The sequence below is a fragment of the Hyperolius riggenbachi genome, chromosome 4 (genome assembly GCF_040937935.1).
Source record: "Hyperolius riggenbachi isolate aHypRig1 chromosome 4, aHypRig1.pri, whole genome shotgun sequence".
Lineage (NCBI taxonomy): Eukaryota > Metazoa > Chordata > Amphibia > Anura > Hyperoliidae > Hyperolius > Hyperolius riggenbachi.
The window spans coordinates 125,096,201-125,113,759 of NC_090649.1; the positions used below are offsets into that span (position 1 = coordinate 125,096,201).

Consider the following 17,559-nt stretch of genomic DNA (forward strand, 5'->3'; position numbering starts at 1 on the left):
TTTTGTTACATGAACTATTCATGTAATTAGCGCCACCTGCCGGATACACCCGGCTAACGGAAAAGTACCAAAAAAAGTGCCCCAAATAGGGAACTTATCTAGGTAAAGGGAATCCTATGAATAATCCACAGGCTTCTCCTGTCCCCCTCCTCCTTGGCGATCCAGAGTAGGTACCCCCCCGAAGCCTGTTGACGAGGGCTTGTCAGCGGAGCTCAGACACAATGCACAGGTGGCCTGCACACTAGCATGGAGCTGAACTGGCTCAACTTTTTTTGCCTAGCCCGAGCGGGAGCTTTGTGCTGCTGCGTCCTGCACCTGCGCTTGTTCTCACACAAGAGCACAGCCATGAGCTCTCGGCTCTGGAACAGCATGGTGAAGGACAGGAAAAGCCTGGTGGTGGTCATGGCTATTCAAATAGCTATTCAAATAGTTTTTGCAACTGATGTCTTCATTGCATCCCCATACTTTCCTGCACCACCACCACTTCCCCAGCAATAATCAGTGGACTCTTATAACTAGTTTATAGCTTATAGGGTCCTTCAAAGTTAAGTGTGGTAGTGAATCTTCCTGACCCTCTTTTTTTAGGCTACAATTCACAAAGCATTACCACATGCGGTAATGTAGAAATCAGACTTTACCCAACATTTAGTGAAATGTCAATTCACTAAGGCGGTTACCGCATGGCAAGCTGACACTTCTGACCAGTGAGGTAAATTACAGACTTGTGCGGTAAATACCTCAGCACAGGTCCATAAGTTTCAGTTCACAAAGATTTGAGCATATGTGGTAAAGCCAAGAAGGATATTCAGCATTTATCCCCAGCTCTGATCTGTCGGAAGCTAGCAAATAGCATGCAGTAGCATTGACAGAAAGCAGAGAGACAATAGCAAGAACCTCCCCCTCCTGCTTCTTACCCCATTCGATCTGATGCTTTTGCAGGCAGGACTTCACAATGACAGAGCAGGAGAAGGAGACATTCAAAGAGGTTTTTCTGCATCACATTAGCTGTGCAGATCTGTATTACAATACACAGAAGAATGACCTCTACGGTAGTGGCATGTAAGCACATCTACAGTGATGCAGGAAGCCTTTTTCTCTCTAACTAGCTGTCACAGGACACAGGAAAGGCTCATGCAGACTCCACTGGTGAGACTTCTACATATGGAACAGGGCTTGGTGAATTGAAGCAACATTTTTCGGTAGGGTTAGGTTCCAAATCTTTGTGAATATGGAAAAATAAGTCTAAAATACCAGATGCTGTATTTTAACCACCTGATTCTTTTTCTTCAATCGAACAGCCCTTTGTAAATTGTAGCCCCAAACGTTCTTACTTCTCTCTCTATCTTTTTTTAAATCTCTCTTCCTCCTTTGATCTCTGTCAGTTATTCTGCTGAGATAGTATGCTTCTGTAAAGCTGCTTTAAGGGCTCATTCACACTAGTCAGTGAGTTGAAGTGCATAAATAAAAAAAAGTGTGAATGGGTTTGTGAGTTGTGCATTTCCATGGATTTCCTTGAGTTTTAACTCCTGACAAGTAGGAATGCACTGCACAGAAACTCACTGTTGTAGTGTGAATGATAAAATGAAAGCCTATGGACTTTCATGTTCCCTTGTAAAAAATGCACACTATGTGCAGGGAGTCAAAACTCACTGCAACTCGCATAGTGTGAATGAGCCATAACCGTTTTCTTTCACTCTTGTACAGGACCCACTAACAGTGCTCACTACAGAGTGGCACACAGAACCTGGGAGTGTGCAGGGAACTCTTGTTGAATTAGCAGTTGTAAATCTCTGAATGGCAGCCCTGGACTTAAAGGGGCACTGTGGCGAAAAATTGTAAAATATGTGCAAACATAGACAAATAAGAAGTACGTTTTTTTCCAGAGTAAAATGAGCCATAAATTACCTTTCTACTATGCTGCTGTCACTTACAGGAGGTAGTAGAAACCTGACAGAAGCGACAGGTTTTGGACTAGTCCACCTCTTCATAGGGGATTCTCCGCAAGGCTTTTATTCTTTATAAAGACATTTCCTAAAAAGGATTTAAACAATGATGCTGGCCAGCTTCCCTGCTCGCTACAGTTTTTGGCAGTTGGATAGAGCAACTACCATTCACAAAGTGCTTTTGAAAATAAATACATTCCAGAGAATCCCCCCATGAAGAGATGGACTAGTCCAGAACCTGTCGCTTCTGTCAGATTTCTACCTACTGTAAGTGACAGCAACATAGGAGAAAGGTAATTTATGACTCATTTTATTCTGGAAAAAAACATACATATTTGTTTGCACATATTTTTTTTAAATTTTACAATTTTTCGCTATAGTGCCCCTTTAAGTGTAACTGAACTGTACACCTACCTCTCCCATCCAGACAAAAAACTATTCCTGGAATACTTACTGAAACTTATACTGGTCCACAATACTAGCAGCACGTCTAACAAAGGCATGCTCTGTGCAGGCTCTCTTCCTATGCACATATTGTGACTTTGCATTTTTCAGTGACATGGATGCGGTCCTGCGAGAGGACAGAGATAGGCTGAAATCAATGCAGAAACTACAGCCTCGGTTTACAGAAGACCAGCGGAAAGAACTGGGAGAGATCCATCCTTGGATACAGAGAGGAGGACTTCCGTGGGCTGAGGAAGTGGCGGTGAGTGCTCAGGATTACCCAGCGCTTTCACAAAAGTGCTATATGGGGAATCCCGCATCTGCTGTTACAGTGGACCTGAACTCATGCACAGGAAAACAGAGAGCAATTCCCCTTCAGGCTGGGTGCACACTTAGGCCGGGTTCACATTAGGACGCATCTGCCCGTACGCTTGCGTTCCGCTCCGTGAGCGGAGCGGGAACGCAAGGTGCCGACATGTCGGGAACGTCCGCTCCGATGAGCGGAATGTAGCAATGTGAACTTTCCCATCGGGAAAGCATTGCTGCGGCTGCTGCATTCCACTTATTGGAGCGGAACGTAGGCTGAAAACAGCCTAATGTGAACCGGGAAATGTCACGTTTTTATGCATATGCGTTTGTGTGTTTGTATTGCATTTTTCTATGCGTTTGCGTTTTTGTTTTTTCATATACGGTTTTGCGTGCGTTTTAACGTGTTTGCGGTTCGTGGTTTGTATATGTTTTTCTATTGTGTTTTATGTAAATCACTACTCACTAGGCAAACAGGAAGCGGAAATGCATCAGAAAAACACATGCAAAACGCATTACATTGCGTCGCCATTGACTTTCATTATGTTCGTTTTTGAAAAAAAATATAAACCAGCGTTTTTAAAAACGCATATTATAAAACTCATACAAAACGCAATTAAGGTTTTTTTAATATGTGTTTTTTTCATTGGGCCCATTGACTAACATCGCATGCAATAACACTGCGCTTTCCGCAACGCTAGCGTTTCTGCTCAGTATGTTCCCAGCCTCACCTGTTAATAATCACAAGTTGTAATTTGATCTCTAAGCTTGGTCAGCTGACTGCCACAGCGGAGCATCTGATTTGTAAACGCAGGATGTTAACTATGGCTGCTTCCATGAAAGCAGGAAGTCTACACACTGCAGAATAATTGCAGGATTTGTATTCGCTGTAACAAAGAAATGTTTCCGTAATAAAGACATTTTCTTTAAAGGTTATGCTATTGCTTATCTTTTAGAACAACGAGGAAGTTCTGACTTTAAGTCTGCTTTAACGTCATGCTAAGAGGAGTGCAGTAAGATCTTCTCTAGAGGATGGCATGAGGAAATACTCCAAGCTTCCATGTCTTTCATTGATGGCATGAGTTGGATGGCTGTGATGACCACTTGGCAACCCCATGTTTCCCTGGTGAATGTGTGATTACATATGAATTGGTGTGACAGTACACTTTGTGAGTTCCTGTATTGTAGGGCCAGGCTGGTCAGTGTTGGACTAGGCATACATGGGTTTAAAATGGTCTGTGTTCCAAAGCTTAATCAAATAAGGACACCAGGAAAAAAGGGTTCGGGGTATAGATAAAACTTTAAGATATTGTCTTGAACATTTTTTTATTGTTTCTAATATAGAATAATAAATATGCTAAAATATTGGTAATAAAAAAATTGCAAAATATCATCTATAACAATGAAAATGAAAATATATGTACAGTAGTAATAAACATAGTAAAACACTGGTAAATATTACCGATATTTTACTACAACTAAACCTAACCCTACTGTCACTCAAAACCCTCTACCGATGCCTAACCCTAAGGTGATGCCTAAGATTTTACAGAATATCCCTGGTGGCGCCTAACCCTAAACTCTACTTCCTGGCGCCTAACCCTAAACTCTACTTCCTGGCGCCTAACCCTAAACTCTACTTCCTGGCGCCTAACCCTAAACTCTACTTCCTGGCGCCTAACCCTAAAACCCTCTTTCTCTGCTGCAAATAACATTAATACAAAAAGCGATACATTTGTAAGTTAATAAAGTTCCAAACGATAATTTGCGATATTTTAATTCTCAAAACGATATTTATTGAAACCCTAATTCTCAAAAAGAAAAATTTTGTTTGCACAGGCCAAGATCTCGCTATATATCGGGTGCCCAGATTTCTTCTTTGGCGCCCAATAGCCGATATTTTGCATAAGTGCCTATAGGACGCCAAGATAGTCCATTAGCTACAGGCGCCCACATTTCCAGATTCCCCTACTGATCCCTCCCCCATTGGAATTGGCTGATTTGGGGATTTCATTTGGCCTACACTGTTCTATTTAATCAGAAATCTATGGTATGGTAGGTATAAGTTGTACTTCTAGTGTTGTACTGCTCACTGCAGTGCATTGCTATGCGGCCATTCCTCTAAAGCCCACTCTCACTCATGGAGATCTTCCAGAATATCCAGTCAATCGATAAACTGGCTAAAATTGATTGAAAATGAATCAGTTGTATTAGTTGGGGACAGAAGATGTTGTTGCTACAACTCAATTTCTTTGCTTCACCCTGTGCCGAAATGGCCCGTGCTGATAATGAATAGACCCCAGAATCCGATTTATATTTGTGATATAGAAAATCTGAAATGCATGTTAAAATGAGCCAGATGTGACGCAGTCTGTATGAGAGCCTTTCTGCAGAAGGTCAAAGGGTAGAGCTGATGTGCTGTCCTCAGTGCTCAGATTCACAAGCCATCCACAAGGGGAGAGCTGATGTGCTGTCCTCACTGCTCAGATTCACAAGCGTCCATAAGGGGAGTGGCTGATGTGCTGTCCTCACTGCTCAGATTCACAAGCCATCCACAAGGGGAGTGGCTGATGTGCTGTCCTCACTGCTCAGATTCACAAGCCATCCACAAGGGGAGAGCTGATGTGCTGTCCTCAGTACTCAGATTCACAAGCCATCCACAAGGGGAGTGGCTGATGTGCTGTCCTCACTGCTCAGATTCACAAGCCATCCACAAGGGGAGTGGCTGATGTGCTGTCCTCACTGCTCAGATTCACAAGCCGTCCACAAGGGGAGTGGCTGATGTGCTGTCCTCACTGCTCAGATTCACAAACCGTCCACAAGGGGAGTGGCTGATGTGCTGTCCTCACTGCTCAGATTCACAAGCCATCCACAAGGGGAGTGGCTGATGTGCTGTCCTCACTGCTCAGATTCACAAGCCATCCACAAGGGTAGAGCTGATGTGCTGTCCTCACTGCTCAGATTCACAAGCCATCCACAAGGGGAGAGCTAATGTGCTGTCCTCACTGCTCAGATTCACAAGCCGTCCACAAGGGGAGTGGCTGATGTGCTGTCCTCACTGCTCAGATTCACAAGCCGTCCACAAGGGGAGTGGCTGATGTGCTGTCCTCACTGCTCAGATTCACAAGCCATCCACAAGGGGAGTGGCTGATGTGCTGTCCTCACTGCTCAGATTCACAAGCCATCCACAAGGGGAGACCTGATGTGCTGTCCTCAGTGCTCAGATTCACAAGCCATCCACAAGGGGAGAGCTGATGTGCTGTCCTCACTGCTCAGATTCACAAGCCGTCCACAAGGGGAGTGGCTGATGTGCTGTCCTCACTGCTCAGATTCACAAGCCATCCACAAGGGGAGAGCTAATGTGCTGTCCTCACTGCTCAGACTCACAAGCCATCCACAAGGGGAGTAGCTGATGTGCTGTCCTCACTGCTCAGATTCACAAGCCGTCCACAAGGGGAGTGGCTGATGTGCTGTCCTCACTGCTCAGATTCACAAGCCGTCCACAAGGGGAGAGCTGATGTGCTGTCCTCACTGCTCAGATTCACAAGCCGTCCACAAGGGGAGTGGCTGATGTGCTGTCCTCACTGCTCAGATTCACAAGCCGTCCACAAGGGGAGAGCTGATGTGCTGTCCTCACTGCTCAGATTCACAAGCCATCCACAAGGGGAGTGGCTGATGTGCTGTCCTCACTGCTCAGATTCACAAGCCATCCACAAGAGGAGTGGCTGATGTGCTGTCCTCACTGCTCAGATTCACAAGCCATCCACAAGGGGAGTGGCTGATGTGCTGTCCTCACTGCTCAGATTCGCAAGCCGTCCACAAGAGGAGTGGCTGATGTGCTGTCCTCACTGCTCAGATTCACAAGCCATCCACAAGGGGAGAGCTGATGTGCTGTCCTCACTGCTCAGATTCACAAGCCATCCACAAGGGGAGTGGCTGATGTGCTGTCCTCACTGCTCATATTCACAAGCCATCCACAAGGGGAGTAGCTGATGTGCTGTCCTCACTGCTCAGATTCACAAGCCGTCCACAAGGGGAGTGGCTGATGTGCTGTCCTCACTGCTCAGATTCACAAGCCATCCACAAGGGGAGTAGCTGATGTGCTGTCCTCACTGCTCAGATTCACAAGCCATCCACAAGGGGATAGCTGATGTGCTGTCCTCACTGCTCAGATTCACAAGCCATCCACAAGGGGAGTGGCTAAAATCAGCTTTGAGACATTTAAAGCGGACCTGAACTCAGAACTTCATCTCAGCTCTAAAAGATAAGCAACAGCATCATAACTTTAAAGATAAACATTTCTTTGTTTCAGCTAATACAAATCCTGCTATCAATATGCAGTGTTTTTACTTTCATGGAAGCAGACATATTATTAACATCCTGTGCTTTCAAATTAGTTTTTCTGCCATGGCAGTCAGCTGACACAGGAGAGATCAAATTACATCTTGTGATAAGACACAGATGAGGAGGGATTAGACAGGCTAAACTCTCTAATTACAAACAGTGTACATTTCTCTCTGTTTTCCTTCTGTCCCGTGCAAGAGTTCAGGTCCACTTGAACCGACCTGAAAAAAGGGCAGCCTCTTGACTGACAGGAGAAATACTAACAAAACTTAATAGCGCTATATTTCTGTTTATATACAGCTGTTGGCTTAAGATTTTTCAGTTTTAACACTAGTATCATTTGAGGGACAAAACAATACTTGTTCTTAGACATTAGTTTTTATAATCAAATAAGAATCTAGAATTCAGTAAGCAACAATGCTTTTTAAAATGTATCAGAGATGACTGGAAAAAAAATATCATACATGCCTGGGGCTTCCTCCAGCCCCCTCCGGCCTGATCGCTCCCTTAGAAACGTCCTCTGCATCCTTGATCTTCTGTAACGGGTCCCGGTATCTTGGATCATTTGGCGCATGCGCAGTGCAGCTGCGTGCACTCCCCTGTCTCGCTCTCTGCGCCTGTGCAGTACTACTCCCGGCGATGGGAGCAAGACGACTGGCCAAAGATACTGGGACCCTTACAGAAGATCGAGGAGGGGGAGGACGCTGCCAAGGGAGCGATCTGGCCGCAGTGGGCTGGAGGAAGCCCCAGGTATATAGGAATTTTTGTTTTTCAGCTATTTCTGGTTTCCTTTAAGGTGCCTATTACTGTGAAACTTGCCTATTCTAGTTAAAATCAGTATGTGCATTGCACTAGAAGTTTTTTCAATGCTCTTTGGTAAGGAAAAAAAAACAGGTCTAAGTATTTCCTTGAATTTTATGCTCTATCAAACATAAAGACTTATAGATGGTGGCAGATTCTGCACCATAGAAGCGGTGTAAACTAAGTTCTGCTGGTTAATTCACTAATCGGATTGCCCTCGGGCAGCTGCTATAATTGGCTACAGGATAAATCCGATCTGGAAATAGCTGGGTCTGTCTGGGACATCTTAAGTTTTGGGACATGTTTAGCTTAACCTGAGAAATGTAGCGCACATATCTGAAGGCAGAAGGTAGGCACACGTGCTGACCAGGTGGTCATTGTCCTGTATATAGTGTCCTGTAACCAGTACATGGCAGGATTATCTGCTGTGGGGTGAGTGTTCCGTGTCTTTTTAGGCGGATCATCACGTTTCTGGCAATCTGGAGGCTATTTCAAGCTTCATACTTAAATCGTTTAACTTTGGCCATTTATACTTGTTTGATGCCATGTTAGAGATCACGCTGACAAAATAAATAGCATTTTTTTACATTTATTAAGGCCAGGAGGCCCTGACCACAAAAACACAAAAACTACCAGCATATACAGTACACACATCATAAAGTACATTTTGGAAATGTCCACTTGAGCTTTTGTCAGGACTATATCTCAGAAATGTGTTTTGGGACCCCTGAAATGAGAGGTATATGGAGGCTGCAATATTTATTTCCTTATAATCAATACCAGTTGCACAGTGTCCTGCTGATCTTTGGCAGCAGTAGTGTCTGAATCGAACACCTGAAACAAACCTGCAGCTAATCCAGTCAGACTTCAGTCAGAAACACCGGATTTGAATGCTTGTACAGGGTCTTTGGCAAAAGTATTAAAGGCAGATGATCAGCAAAACAACCAGGCAACTGGTATTGTTTAAATGGAAAGAAATATGGCAGCCTCCATATCCCTCTCAGTCCAGGTGCGCTTCAATGCATTGGATGTGAGGCTGCTGTGCCTAAAGGGCATTCCTTTCAAACTTTGTAATGGTCACTAGTGAGCTGCAGTTGTATTTGAACTACGTCTCCCATGTTTTTTTTTCATCTTTTTGAAGATGTGATTGTCGCATGCTGCCACATTTAGGCTGGGAGGCAGACTTGTAAACTGCTTATACTACAGAGTTAAATAGATGCTAATTCTTTTTGTTTTCCTGCTAATTGTAGTGTTAATTGTATGCAGCATGGCATTAGGCCAATCTAAATAGGCAGGAAGCGTATTTGACAGATCACGTAATCAGTCTGTCATGTCTGGTTAAGACGTTGTTCTCTTTAATGTAGGCTTATGTGCCCAATATTGATGGGTGACCAAAAGACAAAGACAAACACTTATATAGCGCTTTTCTCCTGGCGGACTCAAAGCACCAGAGCTGCAGCCACTAGGACGCGCTCTATAGACAGTAGCAGTGTTAGGGAGACTTGCCTAAGGTCTCCTGCTGAATAGGTGCTGGCTTACTGAACAGGCACAGCCAAGATTCGAACCCTGGTCTCCCATGTCAGAGGCAGAGCCCTTAACCATTACACTACCCAACCAGATCAAGCTATGTTGATTACACATTTTGCCCCTTTGATGTATTTACACATTCATATTTATTTATTTTTTTAGTTAGTATGTTTTAACTTTTGTGAAATTTTGAGTTGGATGTTTGCTCGGTACGGGCGTTCTCTATGCCATAAGAAGCCATGCTTGACCTTGGCTTCAACTAGAGCATACATGTGGCAAACTCTGTCCTGCGGGCCAAATCTGCCATCAAGCTTGGCCCACAAGTGGTTTCCTCACTTAGCATTATGTTTGGCCTGCAAGCACCTGACTCAGAGGCAGTGATCTATGCTATATGACACTGCCTCTGAGGAAGCAAAGCTAGTCCTTGGGAAACAGCTTTCAGGCTTTTTGCTTTCTCCCACTGCTGTATGCCACCTACCCAGCCACAATAAAGAGCTTTTATCGGGCAGTGCCCTGGTCTTTTTCTCCTTTTTTCAATGTGTTGCGACATCACATGGGTGGTCGCGTGGGATTATTGGGGAAGTAGCACCAGCATTTCAATATCACTGTTACCTACCTCCGGAGTACCGCGGAACGTGTGAGGTATACGGGGGAGAGGAGGAGGGGGGGGGGGGGGGAGCCCGGAGCGATGACCTCATTCAGGACGCCGCTGTGCCAATCTGAGCCAAGGAGAACTTGGTATTTTTCACAGTACTTACGTTTTTGGACATCTCTGTGCATGCATGGTATGGGAGGGAGGGAAGCACTAGACCACCAGGGAAGCCACATGGTGGAGGGAAATGGGGCACTAGGCACCAAGGAACTGTATAGGGAGGGAGGGTGGCCATTAGACTCAAGGGAACTGTATGAGGGAGAGAAGTGGCCACTAGACAATGAGGTTGGCCCACTGTGTATTTGAGTTGGACTCTCCTGAACTAGGGACGGCTGATTACTGTGCAGTGCAAGTTCGAAGGGAACCTGAAATGACAAGTATATGGAAGCTGCCATATTTATTTCCTTTTAAACAATACCAGTTGCCTGGCAGCCCTGCTGATCTATTTGACTTGCAATAGTGTGTAATTCACACCAAAAAAAAAAGCATATAGCTAATCCTGTAAGATGTGACAGAAACCCCTAATCTGCTGCATGCTTGTTCAGGGTCAATGGCTAAACATTATAGAGGCAGAGGATCAGCATGATAGCCGGGTAACTGGTATTGCTTAACAGAAAATAAATGTCAGCTTCCATAGCCATAAGCCACGGGGCATGTGTGTGCTTCTATCCACTGAGGTTAATGCTTAATTTTCAAAGTGCCTTTGCTATTTGATTTAATTACTTTCTTATGGTACCCATACATCTAGCAATTTTGTCAGCCGATTGACCAATAGACAGATCTCTCTCTGATCGAATCCTATCCGAGAGAGATCTGTTGGCCGCCATAAACCGCAGGCCGATTCCTGACCAATTTCAGCATGAAATCTATCGGCCTCGTGATGCCGCCTCGTCACCCCTGACTGCTAGTGTAAATGCCCCTCCCCCATGCCACCTGCATTAATACATCACCTCTTCCCTGCCTGCCAGACTCCTCTTCCGGGTTTTCAGCCCTTGTGGGAGGGGAACCCGGAGGAGGAGTCCAGTGGGCCGTGGAGGGGTAATGTATTAATGCGGGTGGCACGGGAGGACATCGGCCGGGGATTTCCGTTGCATTTGTCGCTCACAGTTATCACTCGCCGTTACTGCCGTGCACCCAATAGAGCATGTCAGCCCATCGGGCAGCATGTCCGGTCGATACATTCGACCAAATTTTGCTCGAAATTGATAAAATCGTTGATCTGGCATGCTTTTGGCGGCACTGTTTTTCATCCAATTTCATAAAAATTATCGAATTGGGTGGTCGATCTGCTGCCAAATCAGTAGATGTGTGGGCACCTTTAGACAAGTGTATAGGTATATGTGTGGGCAGGAATCTAACTGTCTCAAAAGATAAAAACAATGGAGTAATCGTGATTGTGGAACAGTGTACCTGAGTCTAGGGACCCAATAATGAGGTTTACATTTGTGATCTGCAATCCTAACTGGCGATTTCAACCTGGTTTGAATTACTACTATAAATGACTTTGCCATTTGCCCCACCTTATAGGCATTTTACCTTCTTGTCATCTGTGATTTGGTGCTTTCCTTTACTTCCCACATTACTTAACTTTTCACATTTTTAAAACTTTTCTAGAACTTATTACATCTACCTGCACTGCATCTCCAAAGTAGACCTCATCTTACCCCAGAGACCACCCAACTCCTCCTACAAGCTCTCATTAGCTCCTGTCTTTACTACCTATCCTTTTTATCTTGTATTCCACTTACAAAACTTCTTCCTCTACAATTCAACATGAATGTCACATCTAGACTTTACTTTCTCACTAAAACACCTTTAATCTCCTTTCACCTCAGTGCAAATTTCTGTATTGGCCTGTAATTCAACTCAGAATCAGATTCAGGCTTCCGTGCTTTGCATGTACATTACAACTTCTGTCCCACTTACATTTCTGACTTCACAATACACAACCTAACCTCTCCCTCTCTTCTCCTCCAATGTCCTACTGATGCCTTCCCCACTCACAACTTCTGCCCAAGAGAAAGATACATTATGGGGGGGCAGTGGGCATGGCCTAGTGGCCCGAAATAGGTATTCTGCAGAGCCCCTTCCTTCACATTGGTGACCTATTCCATAAGCATTTCTAACCTTTTCTAATCCGTTATAGCGTGGATCCATAGTGATAACTTTCATTCTTTTATTCCAGGGCTGTGTTTTCTGCAAGGACAGAGGTACAGACTGTACAGAGTACTGTGACACCATCCAGGCACTGGAGCTCAGTGACATCATGGAATCATGTGATTAGTGCCAGTATGGAAGATAACGGAGATTCCTTGGCAGTTAGCTCAAACACTGCTGGCATATGAGCCCTGTTCATCCTGTATGCTCATCCTTAAGTGGGCATCAGATATCCTGTTGGTCTTGGTCTCTTCCAGCTAGTGGGAACCATCTTCCACCACATAGTTATACAATTCCTTTTTCATTTTCAAGGAACTTTTATGTTTTGTGAGGTCCTTTGAGGAAACCAACCCTGGTTCCGCTTTCATTCAGGTTTCCATCGGTACTGGCATCCAGTTTGCTGTACAGTTTCATTTACGTATTAGAACTCACGAAGGTCATTTTTATAGTCTCTTCTAGACAAACACTGGATGACTGTGGCACAGACCTGGTACCAAAAGAATTTGTAGATATTGTTAGCTGTGAAACATTGCATAGGAAGAGTAATACAGAAGTTTTATGACTGTAGACTTTCTAAGAAACCTATTTTTAAATATTTACACAATTTTTGCATAAGAGCATTTGTATACTTTATAAACAAAATTCTGTACGCCAGTATTTGGAAGGGTTGTGAAATATTTTTACTATTTTGGACATATTTATTGCATTGACCCTCTAAATGTGATTTCTAGTAGAACACTTCTCTTACTGCCTAGACTCATCCCAGCATTGGATGTAATGCTGTAATATCCACTGAAATCAAAGAACATAAGTCAGCACCATTTGCTACAATTACAAAGAGCTTCCTGAAGCTTAACAAGAGTGCAGGCTTTCTAGTTGCTGAACAGATCACCATCTACAGGCAGCTGAATGGAGAACCGCCTGTTGATTTTTCAGTTACATGCCAGAGCGCTATCTATAGGCCTTCTAGTTGCTGAACAGCACCATCAACAGGCAGCTGAAGGGAGCACCACCTGTTGACTTTCCAGTTACAAGCCAGAGAACCATCTCTATGATTTCTAGTTGCTGAACAGCACAATCTGCAGGCAGCTAAATGGAGCACCACCTGTAGACTTTCCAGATACTGACCAGAGCACCATCAGTAGGTTTTCTAGTAAGTGAACAGAACATTACCTACAGGCTTTCTAGTTACTTAATAACTTCATCAGTTGGACAAATCACAACCTACAGGCTTTTGTAGTTACTAAAGGAGCAACGCCTATAGTCTTTCCTGTGACTGACCAAAGTAGCACCTACAGGCTTTGTAGCTATTGAATGGAGCACCACATGTAGGTTTTCCAGTTTCTAAACAGAGCCTCACCTGCTGTACAAAGCACCATCTACAGGCGTTCTGGTTATTAAACGGCTTATCATCTTATATGCCTTCTGGAAAATAAAGTATGCTTATTTCTAGTGAATGAACAGAAACTTAGCATTACTGAACAAAGCACTGTTTTCAGTCTATACAGAAAGTGAACAGAACATGCTTTCTTTTGGAATGGAATGCCATCTGCAAAGTAATTCCATCATTGATCAGGGCAAACTTCACATTTATGGACAGAGCACTATCTATAGACTTCACAGTCACTGACTTTTAAAGCCCTTCTGTTACTGCAGCACAATCGCTAGGCTTTTCTGCTAACTATGCAGAGCACTGTCGTGATTTTATGGAGCTAATGCGACAAGAGATCAGCTTCAGGAATATGAGGACCTCTACACCTGTGTGTATGATAGAGGTGACTCTGGGTTAACTCTGATTCTAAACTAGAGAAGTTTCCTGATCTTGTAGGGTCATGGCAACGACGAAGGCTGGATTTCAAAGCACCTTATGATGAACTATCCACGTCACCTTCCTAGTTGCCTGTCCTTAGACCCAAAGACTGTATTTGTAGCGTGTGTGTGTTACTACAGACCACTGTGCCTGTCTTGTCTTTGTAAATCTTGTAAAGTGAGAGTGTGACTGTGTTCCATGTGAAGAAACCTTGAGATCTAGTGACAGGTTCAGTGTAGCAAAAATGGATACACAGCACTTCAGTGTGTGACCATGGACCAGGAGATCACCGTGGGCAGTTCAAGCTCCAGTTTATTGCATTGATGAATACACCAGGGGCATGATTCAGTTACAACAATCATGAGTGTCAATGGCTGGCAAGTGTTTAATTCAAGCAAATTTGAATTTGCATGACTAAATTAATAAAATAAGGCCAGGCAAATATTAACTCGCCTGGCTATGCAACAAATAACTCGCTGAAATTCCTATTTATCATCCTGACATTCTTTTCACTTGATTCAGTTAGTAGTTTTAGATGTGAGTAGATGTTTTAAGTACAGAATCAGGGCAAATTAACATTACACAGAGGGTTTACATTGCTTGTCTCAGAACGGTGCTTTTGGCATCATTTTTGTCTAATTTCAATCAAATCTATAACACTTACTTAGGGCCGGGATCCGCTTGAAAAAGCAGATCGCTGGTGTTTTGCCGATCGCTAGTGCAACGTGATTTACATGTAAATTGCGGTGCACTTTTTCCATTAGCGCGTTTTGATCGTTCCCTGAGCGCAATCGTAGTGCTGTGCGATTATTGCCACAGTTGCATTTCGCTCCCGACGGTGAATGTCGCAATCGCGTTGAGTGAAAAAAACACACTTGCGATTGCGCTTGCAAGTGGAAAAGGAGCCTAAATTGGCATAGCTTCTGCCTTCCAAGCCTCTGTTTATTTCCTGTAGGCTGGTTTTGCCAGGACAGTTTAACCAGACAGTGTGGGGCTCTGCCTCCTGGACAATACCAGCCCACAAGGTCCATGATGGGGACTGGGCGAGATCTCTCCCCACTCTTGCAAATCCCCCTCGTCCATGTCAATGACAAAGGATACCAAGGTACCAGATGTGGGTGTAACTGCCCCAAGCATGCGGAGGTAGGTGCTGCTGGGTAGAAGATTTATGGTGAAATCTGGGAGTCCCCTTTCATACTAAAATAAGGTACATAATATCAGTTTTGACCCTCTACCTATTTATAGCAAAGGATTAAAAGTAATAGTTTAATTTGAAATAAAAGTAGATAAAATATTTATTAACATTAGTTTTAATATTTGTATCGGTATACTTCTCTTCTGTAATCCTTTTCTTCTGTATACTTCTATCCTGTTCTATCATCTTGTGTATTTACTTTTTTTTTTCTTTTATCATTTTTATCTGAACTTTTTCTTCCCCATTAAATGTCTTTTCACCTAGACTTCTGTTATTCATTCTTCTGCCTTCTTTTCTAGAGCTGTCCTGCTCAGCTGCCTGCAAAGTGGGATGAGGGGTGGAGTAGGAGAGGGGGATGCTTTTTAGGGGGGAAAAAATATTTGTAAGAATTGAAAAAGTGATAGTGAAGGATTGAGTGAAACAGCTTGGTGAAAGCAATAGAAATTGTCCCTGCTACCTTTGTAGCACTTACCGTAAATCAGTTCAGTGTTCCAGGCGAGTTAAAATTTGCCCAGGCATTGGGAGCATTGAGTTTGTAGCTAAAACAGCTAGTGAGATGGGAGTGTGTGTGTATGTATGTATAGGGTAATAGGAGATTTGCATGCATGTCGCAAGTCTTTTATCACCTGCAATTGAATCATGCCCCCAAAGTTTTCCACTGTATCCTACTTCAGCAATGTCTCCTGTCCTGAGATATACAGTAAATGGATCAAGCTCTGGATCTGCCCTGGTAAATTACACTAACATCGACTGTTAATCTCACGTGCGACCAAATCCTACAGGTTTATGTGTCCTTTCCTGTGCGTCCATGAACTTGCCTTGTCTCATCTGTTACTTGGTAGGCAAATGAAAATAAAAACTTCTATTTTTTATGTAAACGTGTGTTTACGAATCTTCTTTTTTTTATGATTATCGATCTGCAGCTATGAATCCTTGCTCATGTCCCATTTGCATTGTTTCTTAAGATCGCTAAGGAACATTTCATAAATTTCACTAAAAGATTGGTGCAGGATGGTATGGCTTATGGATGGAATTCACCATGAAATGGGTGCGTCGGCTACAGACTTCGATCTCATAATGCCTAGTATAACCACTGCCCTGGTGTCAGCTGGCCAATAGGGATGGAGTTTGCCATGGTGAATGTGTTCTCGAACGCTCCTTCATGTCAGTATGCACTGGTTTGCAAACATCAATGGCCAGCTGACCTCATCAGCGGTTATGCTGGGCATCAGAGGATGGAAGTTCACTACTGGGGAACCCATGCCACAGTTAATTCTATCCCTAGTGTGGTGCCATAGTGAAATCCCACCCCTAGTGCAGTGCTTGTGTGTATGTAAGGGCTTGGACCCCTGCCATAGCGAATTAACATATGGGAAATCTATTTTCTATCGGAAATCAGTGTGTATTTAGCATAAAACACTCAACCCCACTCATCACTTGCTCACTTGGGCCATTTTCAAATTGCATAAATCTGCATACAAAACTTGCATAATCAGGGAATCAAATTATTTGCATCTCATTGACCATCACTAGTCTCCACACTGCTGCACACATGAATCCACTACCTTTATTTCTGTCACTACATTGTATCAAGAAGTACCCCTGCAGCACAGAGTTCCAGAAAAGACCGTTAGTTCACATCCATAGTTCCCATATGATCCTACGTTAAATTGTCCGACCAACTAAATCCATTGCGACCAGACTCTGCCACACTTTACTTCCTCTAAACACATACTTAATACGACAAATTCTGATGCCCACAAACACTCCTTGCTCGTTTAGGCTAGGTCGACACTAGGCACGGTTGCAGGACGGACACTGCAGTCCGGGATCAGGGGAAGTACCACCAGACCACAAACTGTTTAAAGTGCATCAGTTTCCGTTCAGTTTTTACGGACAGAAAATGTCTCTATTATTAGGAAAGTAGTGGGAGGAGTTTTTGGGCCAATAATAAAGTTCAGGCTATCCGTTTTTCATCAGTTTTTGGTGCTATTTTGCCTGTGGAGATGGAGATGCGTTTTCCCATTGCTTTTCACTACCCATCCGTGTATCCGTGGTCCGTAAAAATGCAGCAGATCCGGACCTTCCGTTCAGATTTTGAAAATGGGTCCCCGCAAACGTAGACTGATCCGTTTTTTTCTTGGGTGAGGATGGCTGCTATTTTTAACATTAGTATCCGGGACTCCGTTTTTCATCAGGGCTGAAAAACGCAGCCACGGATACGTTTCCGGACCTAGTGTGGACTAGGCCTTAGTCTACATCTCTATCCTTTCTACATCAGCTTCTATACCATCTCAACATGAACACCTAGAACTTCTAACACATGCCTAATGGCTTTACTGCGCATGCCTATGCCGCCAATCTGTGTTGGTACCATATT

General features: G+C 43.8%; 1 protein-coding gene across 6 annotated transcripts in view; it reads left to right on the forward strand.

Moving 5' to 3' along the window:
* LOC137571441 (period circadian protein homolog 2-like) overlaps positions 1–16,057 on the forward strand; it is a 75,228-nt gene extending 59,171 nt beyond the window's left edge. For all 6 annotated transcript variants that reach the window (XM_068280550.1, XM_068280556.1, XM_068280551.1 and 3 more), the window contains 2 exons: positions 2,499–2,649; positions 12,203–16,057. In XM_068280550.1, coding sequence (XP_068136651.1) covers positions 2,499–2,649; positions 12,203–12,301 — 250 coding nt within the window. In that variant the 3' untranslated portion in view covers positions 12,302–16,057. The remainder of the gene's footprint in view (positions 1–2,498; positions 2,650–12,202) is intronic.
* The last annotated feature ends 1,502 nt before the right edge of the window (positions 16,058–17,559 follow it).